The following is a 7,500-nucleotide window of genomic DNA, read 5'->3' as shown; positions in this document are numbered from 1 at the left end:
TCCTGCGTCCGGCGGAATTATCGAGCCGGTAATGGCAGCCGACGTAGAAAGTGATGGACAATTACCATAGTATACTGATTTATTAGAAAATTTTACATTGAATATTGACTTCGTTTTATGAATCCCAGCGAGGAACTTGGAATCAGAACGAAATTGTATATTTTCATTTTCCACCGAGACGCCGGGACGTTGATTTTGATTGCCAGTTCGTATATAAAGTTTTGTTTCGATTTAGCAGAACTTTCATGTAGACATACCTTCTGATTAGTGATATATACTCCGGTTAGAAAAGACTCGCGATGAACGGGAAAAATATAAATGATCGAAACATGAAAAATAAAAGAGTGGATTCACGGGCAGAGTACTAAAACTTAGTATTAAGAGGAATGCTTCCAAATATTGATAAGTAATCGCACTCCCCGCTTCAATTTCCTTCTCTCTTAAATCACAAAATAGTTTACTTGTCGATTTTGTATAAAAGCGAAGTTTGTTAGGTACGTAAAGGAGACTTCGGGTCGGACATCGCATCCCCGGCACCCCACGTCCAACCCCCGCCCCCCAAGCCGGTCCCCCAACACGCCCCCGGGCAACACGCCGGAGCATTCGAAAAAGTGACAATGTTACAAAAAACATCCCCTAGCAAGGTGCGATAACGGGAAATTTAAAGGATATTAGTATTCCTTCTGGTTTTTTTACTCTGTTATTTATGTACCATAGTATTGATACATCGTATGTTTTAGCATAGGGATAGTTTTATGATGGTACAGATGGCGGTTTGGCACATGTGCGCGACCAGCGGGACGTGATTGGCTGAGGCGGGAGGAGATGTGACGTCAGAGCCAAGCGGCGTCAGAGCGTCCATTCGAGAAGAGCGCTGGGAAGAGGTAGACGTTGCGTTGCGTCCCGAAAATATATTAGTGTTTCGGTAGTTATTTACTCATCGGCACAATTACTTCAGGTAAGAATAGTGAGAACGTTTGTAAGTGAACGAGCGGAGCAAAAGTGACGTTGAACCGACTCTCGCCGAAGATGTGAACAGAATGTATATATTTTTTTCTCTCGGAAGTGAGGCCTCGGGACGACCCGCGTCTGCCATTGTTAGCGGCGAAACGCGCTCACGGGGGAAAAGTAGGGAAACTATAGTGTGAAATGCTCCCCGCCACTCTTGAGCACATGCCGGAGATCTCAAACGAGCGACGGAGACCATAAACAAGCTCAGAAGGTGGCGGATGCATGTAATATAGAATGATGAAGAGAGTGAGTCACGACGGACCGGGAGCGCGGCGGACACCGGTGGCTTGGCTTGGGAACGGGAGGGGAGGGGAGGCCACGACCCCCCTTTAATGAGTGAGGGTGTAGATTGGGGGAGGGGGGTTACGGCGTTCGCATTTTGAATTCCCGCATTCGGAAGGCGCTCATCAGTTTTATCAGCGAAACGCAACCTGAAAGATAAGCCTCCACCCAACGCAGGCCGTCGCGAAGGTGTCCGCGGCTCGGGTCGCACCTTCTGCGTAGAGCTCGTGCGGATGTCGGTGATGTCGCTCGGGCGGAATTTCCTCCCGACAAAGATGATGCACTTAAAAGTTAACAGTTCTACCTCGGTATTTCATTCCTGTTATCTGAGGGAAATTTAATGTAAAATCAGTTTGCTCTGAATGTGTAGGGTTTTAAAATCCTCTTTGTGGTACACCTTAGGAAGTTATTTCTTAATAGAATTTAACAAAGCTACTGTTCCTTTAGTGAATATTAATCTTTCGAAAGTCAAAAAGCACTTCACTTGTAAGTGTTCATTTTTATTTTGATTCTTGAATGATTGATTTTGCAAATATTAAATGTTTACCTTTTGTATGTGGTTAATACTTTTCCAAATTAATGTGGAGGGTGTGGCAATTTTCTGTACATGTAAACCTTAGGCTGCGACTTTCCATTGCCGTATCTGACTCCGTTGTTCTCTCAACAGACAAAATGCCACCGAAGACTAAGATCTTCGTTGGCAAGCTGCCGCCAACCTGTAAGGATTTTGAGCTGCGAAAATTGTTTGAACGTTTTGGTGAAGTCACAGAATGTTCAATCCTAGGCAATTATGCCTTCGTACACATGAAGACAGAAGATCAGGCAGGCAATGCTATCAGGAACTTGAACAACTGGGACCTCAATGGCTTCAAAATTAGTGTAGAGGTAGGTTTCACTGTATGAATAGTCCAAGTATTAGGTCTGGATAATGGAGGAAATGTTTTGTTCTTTAGTATCGGCATATGCTTAGTTGCACCTTCAAAATTTTCAGCAATCCACGGGAGAGAAGCGAGCAGGGGGTATGGGTGGAATGGCTGGTGGAAGAGGTATGGGTGGGGGCTTCCGAGGGCGTGGTGGCCCAATGAGGGGAAGAGGCATGGGCAGACCAGGACCATATGACCGCAGACCACCTATGGGTGATCGATATGGCCCACCTCCCCCTGGGCCCCCGCCACCTGCACCTCCCATGAGAAATGGATATTATGACGATTATGAGCGCAGAGATCGTCGCCCACTGCCACCTGCAGGTGGTTTGGACAGGCGCCCCCCACCTCCTCCCATGCCCAGGGAGCCAGCATACAGAGATCCCTATGACCGGTACGATTCGTATGAACGTATGCCTCCTCCACCAATGGGCCGACGCACCCCACCACCTATGGACAGGCGGCCACCTCCCATGGGCTATGATCGCAGAGACGACCCTTACGGAGACATGTATGGACCCCGAGCTGAGTAAGTATCATGGAAGTTTATTCAAGAATGTGGAATATTAAAGATTGATGTACAAGTGAATGCACGATTGTTCTTTTGGCAAGTTTAGTAACATGCCTGCACTTCTTATAGGCGTGACATGTATGGAGGTGGACGGGAAATGTTCCCTCCTCGTGGAAGATCCCCTCCTCGACGCAGTCCACCACGCCGGTGAGTAGGAACTGCAGTGCACTCTTGGGAATTTTGTGAAATAGTGTTATATTTGGGCATAATTAATTCCATTTTGTGTGTTGCAGTGTCTTTATAAATTAAGGGACAATTTCGCTTGCTAAGTAGGACAGTAACGAGATTAATCGAAAGGTAAAAGGTAACCTTGCGATGCCCACAGAATAATCGTCTTCAAAAGTTTGAAATAGTTTCACTGTCCATAACTATCGAATCTTAACTTGCGATTAGCAAACTTTTAACCTATTTATGGCTTGTCTTGAGCTGGAAAATGATATGACTATTTTCATGTTCTCTTGTAGCTACCCCGGTCCTCCCCGTGACATGCCCCCCCGACGCTTTTAGATGCGAAGTAGAGGCTGACAGCGACGTGTGCATGCACCGATAATCAGATCTTGGTGGCAGAGGCATTCTATATCAGTTTGAAATAAAGTTACTAAAAGTGATTTAGACGAATGAAGTCTTATTCATGATTGCGTCACATGTTTGAACAAACCAGGAGACTTGAGTTTTTTTTTAAGTAAAACAAAAAAAGTCGATATTGTTTACTTTTAAGTGTACTGCGTACCAATAAATCTAATTTTTAAGGAAACCTGTAAAAGTTTTTTCAATGATTCCTTGCGACCATAATCATATCACCACTGAAAATACCGAACAATCACCAAGAGCTCTGATTAAAAAGCGGAAACAAAAATAAGGAGAGCAGTGCAGCGACAGGTATCCAGGTAAGACCCAATACTCACGTGAGGCGACCTTCTAGTTGTCACTTGCTTCAGTATCCTTGCCTGATCCGTCTGTAGTTCACTGTAGGACCTAGACAATGTCCTGGGCCAGATGCTGTTCGACCTACTACCACCCCCACTGTTCACAAGCATCGTAAGCGACCAGACTTGTGACGGCGATGTGACCGCGTGCTAGAGGCCCGAGGCAGCGCCGGCCGGCAACATCTCTTGCAGGTGGAGCGTGTGTGAGCTTGAGCGAGATGTGAATCAGGCGTTCGAGTGCCCGGACTTGCTCTTGGACTCGCTCACTCGTCTGACTCACATTCGTCTATCAGTGCGTGATTGGCAGGTTAGCTGTTTCACGGGTGAACTAAGGGAGGCGGTGCCCTAACAAACGTCTATTGACTTTTGCATGTCCTACCTCACTTAATAGGTTATACTCTTTAGGATTAAGTACAGTCTCAGTGGCTGCTAAGAATGCTCCCCTGTGAGTATATCATCCAAGCTTTACACTTAATCCATCGCATCACCTGAAATACCCATCTTACTATCTAAGAACCATTTTGCCATTCACTCGTCTTCTCTTTGGCAAGATATTTACCGACTGCGTACATGTCTACATTTAAGCAAAGCTGTGCCTAGCTTAATGACAGTCTGCGGTGGTAATTTCAACGCCTTTTGACATAATGTATTCATTTGTATCTACATTTGCTTGGGTTTAATGTCTAAAAATTCGTGCCTGTCAAATCTTCATCGTATTAGTTTCACCTTAGAGGGATACCATTAATAGATGTGATTACGCTCCTTGTAGTAAAGTCTCGTACTTTCAAGACTTTCGAAACCTGTTTTTCGATTGCCCCTTTTCACATAAATGATGTGGACGTTTTGAAGTAAATTTCCCAGCCCATAAAAAGCCTAAACTCTCCCTAGACTTCCGCGAAACCCTTCGCATCGACAACATCAGAAAACTCTTGAAGCGTCAGTTTTAAATTTTTAGTGCAGTATCCCTATTGTTCATGGTTTTGACTATGACTAATATTTTGTTTTTTACTTAGGTTAAACTGGGACATGACCAGTATGGGTTGATGACATCCAGTTGAACCCAGATGAAGGTTGTGAAGCAGCCCAAAGCCTGACACTTTGGTGGTAGTCGTCACCTGGACTTGCAGTTGCCGCCCTCAACGAGGAAGTTTTTTAAATTGAATCCATGGTAAACAGGAATTAATTTGTTACTGTACCAGTTAATTTTTGTTTCCCTAATACTTTTCATCTTTTTACATAATGGTAATTAGTAAACGGATGAATGTAAATATCAAATGGGGACTGATATTGTATTTTTATGAAATTGTGTTAATGTTCTAAAAGAAAATTAATTGGAATTTTTATTTTTTTCCAGGTTGAGGACTGCCGTATGCTACAATTCACTTGAATGGATCTAGGAGCAAGAAAATATTAAGAGCTTCCAGTAGAATAATTTCTGTATTTTCACTTAGATTCTACTACTTGGTTGAATTATAGAAATCCTCAGTAATCTGTAATTTAATTTTTTATAAATATGATGGCTCAGGGTTTAAGTAAGGTGATATTGTATTGTATGCAATAAAAGGAAATGTTGAATGAAGTTTTTTATTCCCACCTCCAAATAATTGTCTTCAAAACTGCTTTGTCCACTAAATACAAGGTTAATGTTTTAACTTTGAGAAAAAGGAATTTGTAATGGGAAACATGTCTAATTTTGCTATGTTTTGTTACTATGCATTGGCAACTCCTCCCCATATCCCTTGCTAATTGTTGCTGTGCTGAGGCTTAGGAAAGACTGAGGCGCAATGTAGGGGATCACCCCTGCTGTGGACCTCTGCTCTTGCCTCCACTATTTTTTGCTGGGTCTTTTCTTTTCCTTCTCCATCTTTTGTCTAGTTCACTTGTATTTACCCTTTCCACCAATATGTTGTCATAATGCTGTGTGACCTTTGATGTGTGTAAGGTTTGTTTTTGAACATTGACCATTTTGAAAATCATCAAACATCAGCTTGTTAACAAGCCCCACCATATTGCTATATTTTGAAGCTGCTAATGACTTTACACTGCAGATTTTTTTTACATAAAGTATGTAGTGGCAGGCGATTGTAACATTCAATGTTTATTTTGGTATTTATATTCACTATGTAAATATACCCCCTCCCAACCCCTTGTTCATTGTCAGGGGGAAGGAGGCTCAGGGAACAGGAACCAAGACTCAATGTAGGGAATCAGCTCTCCTCTACTAATTTTGCATGGGGTCTTCTCTCCTTTTCCTTTTCTTCATCCTCTTGTTCTATCCACTTATCCTAATTATTAATTCATTGTTCCCTACTCCCTTAATTCCTTCATCTTCTAACGACCTTTACCGTATATTATACCCCATCAGCTCCCCTTCTCTACAATTTTCACTACTTTTCACTACCTCACCACCCTCTGTAACATTACCCTGATCGTTAACTCATTTCTAACCCTTTTTGCTGCCTGCTTACACATTGGCCACACCCGTCTAACACACACCTATCTGATGTCGCAATCTGATCCATCCCTATGTTCCTTATGTAATGTTCCTCTTTCAGTCTCACATTCTATTATCATGCCCACGTTTTGAAGCTGCCCGTACCTCTACTTTCCCCCACCTATCCTCCCTACATAGACATCCCAACATATCAGACATCCTTACAAAATCTCACACTTTCTGCTTTGACAACCTGTTCTCCTTCCTCAAACGCATATATATCCTTTACTTAATCTAACCCCTTTACAATACCTCACCCAACTCTAACCCATTCACTCACCAATTCCTTAACCCAGCTCTAAATAATCTCTAACCCAACCACCCTTCACTAACATTAACTAAAGTGCTACATGACCTTAGAAGTCGAGCACATTTATTTTGCTTTTGACCATTAACCCTTTTGGCTACTATATTTTACCATAGTACCACATGACGGGTTTCATATAGAAAAAAATCCGAAAAAATATATAATTTTGTAAGGTGTAATGAAGGAATAAATATAACATGGAAATTTTAATAAATTCTGTATTACATCACACTACAAGAATCACAAGGGATCTTGCTTCACCAGTACAAAAATATTTGATTTCATGTCAGTTGCACATGACCTTACAATCATTCTTTAACATGCCATTTAGTTTGATAGGCATTATTCATATCTAGCAGCAAATTTGGTTGTTCACACTTGTGAATTACCACAAACTAGTTACTGGTTGCACTTTTCTTTTTTTCATTTACAGAAAATCCACAAATTTATAGTAGTATGAGCCTGCAAGAACCTACTCACAAAAAGAACTACACATGGAATGGGACAACTGGAAGATTCTTGAATATTACACTTGCATTCTGTGAAGCAGGACATTATCAAGGATTGCAGACTTGACTATCTGCAGAATATTTAACTGGTACCTTCCTAATCCACAACCTTTGCAATAATTTGTATGTCCAATAAATGTCAGCAGCAATTGTACCAGAATTGAAGTCCTTTACATTATCCTTCACTTCTATTAACTTTTCTTAATCATCAAAGCATTCTTACCCTTTTTGCCACAATACTTGATGAAAATGCTATGAGACTTTTGATGTCTTATCACATTTGTTTTCACCATTCTGGAAATCCACAAATTTTTCAGTAGATGAGTATATCCACCCCTAAATCACACTACTGCCTTCAGGCCCCCATGCTCTTTGATGTTAGGAGGCTTAAGAAACAGATTGATACTCAATTTAGATCACCCCTGCCTAGGATTTCAGCCCACGCCTTAAGAAATGTTGCATGGTCTTTTCTTCCCC

The 7,500-nt window shown here is 42.0% G+C and overlaps 2 protein-coding genes across 5 annotated transcripts in view; one reads left to right on the top strand and one right to left on the bottom strand.

Moving 5' to 3' along the window:
• The first annotated feature begins 837 nt into the window (after positions 1-837).
• LOC125036510 (RNA-binding protein lark-like) lies at positions 838-5,288 on the top strand. Of its 3 annotated transcripts, XR_007115900.1 has the most exons (6): positions 838-958; positions 1,961-2,178; positions 2,285-2,745; positions 2,857-2,934; positions 4,727-4,881; positions 5,068-5,288. XR_007115900.1 is itself a non-coding variant. In XM_047629150.1 (5 exons), exons 2-5 carry the CDS (start codon positions 1,966-1,968, stop codon positions 3,292-3,294), a joined length of 795 nt encoding a protein of 264 aa, XP_047485106.1. In that variant the 5' UTR covers positions 838-958; positions 1,961-1,965; the 3' UTR covers positions 3,295-3,550. The 3 variants fall into 3 exon arrangements, 2 of the variants coding, with proteins under 2 accessions (XP_047485106.1, XP_047485107.1); XM_047629150.1 differs by lacking the exons at positions 4,727-4,881; positions 5,068-5,288 and adding an exon at positions 3,252-3,550; XM_047629151.1 differs by lacking the exons at positions 2,857-2,934; positions 4,727-4,881; positions 5,068-5,288 and adding an exon at positions 3,252-3,550.
• Positions 5,289-6,705: 1,417 nt separating this feature from the next.
• The window catches only part of LOC125036595, a 79,331-nt gene continuing 78,536 nt past the window's right edge, over positions 6,706-7,500 (bottom strand). For both annotated transcript variants that reach the window (XM_047629321.1, XM_047629322.1), the window contains one exon: positions 6,706-7,500. This exon is cut by the window's right edge and continues 1,739 nt beyond it. The gene's annotated coding sequence lies outside the window, so the exon portion shown is untranslated.

The sequence above is a fragment of the Penaeus chinensis genome, chromosome 21 (genome assembly GCF_019202785.1).
Source record: "Penaeus chinensis breed Huanghai No. 1 chromosome 21, ASM1920278v2, whole genome shotgun sequence".
Taxonomy (NCBI): Eukaryota; Metazoa; Arthropoda; class Malacostraca; order Decapoda; family Penaeidae; genus Penaeus; species Penaeus chinensis.
Note: the sequence above shows the minus strand (reverse complement) of the source record. Positions and strands in the feature narration are given on the sequence as shown.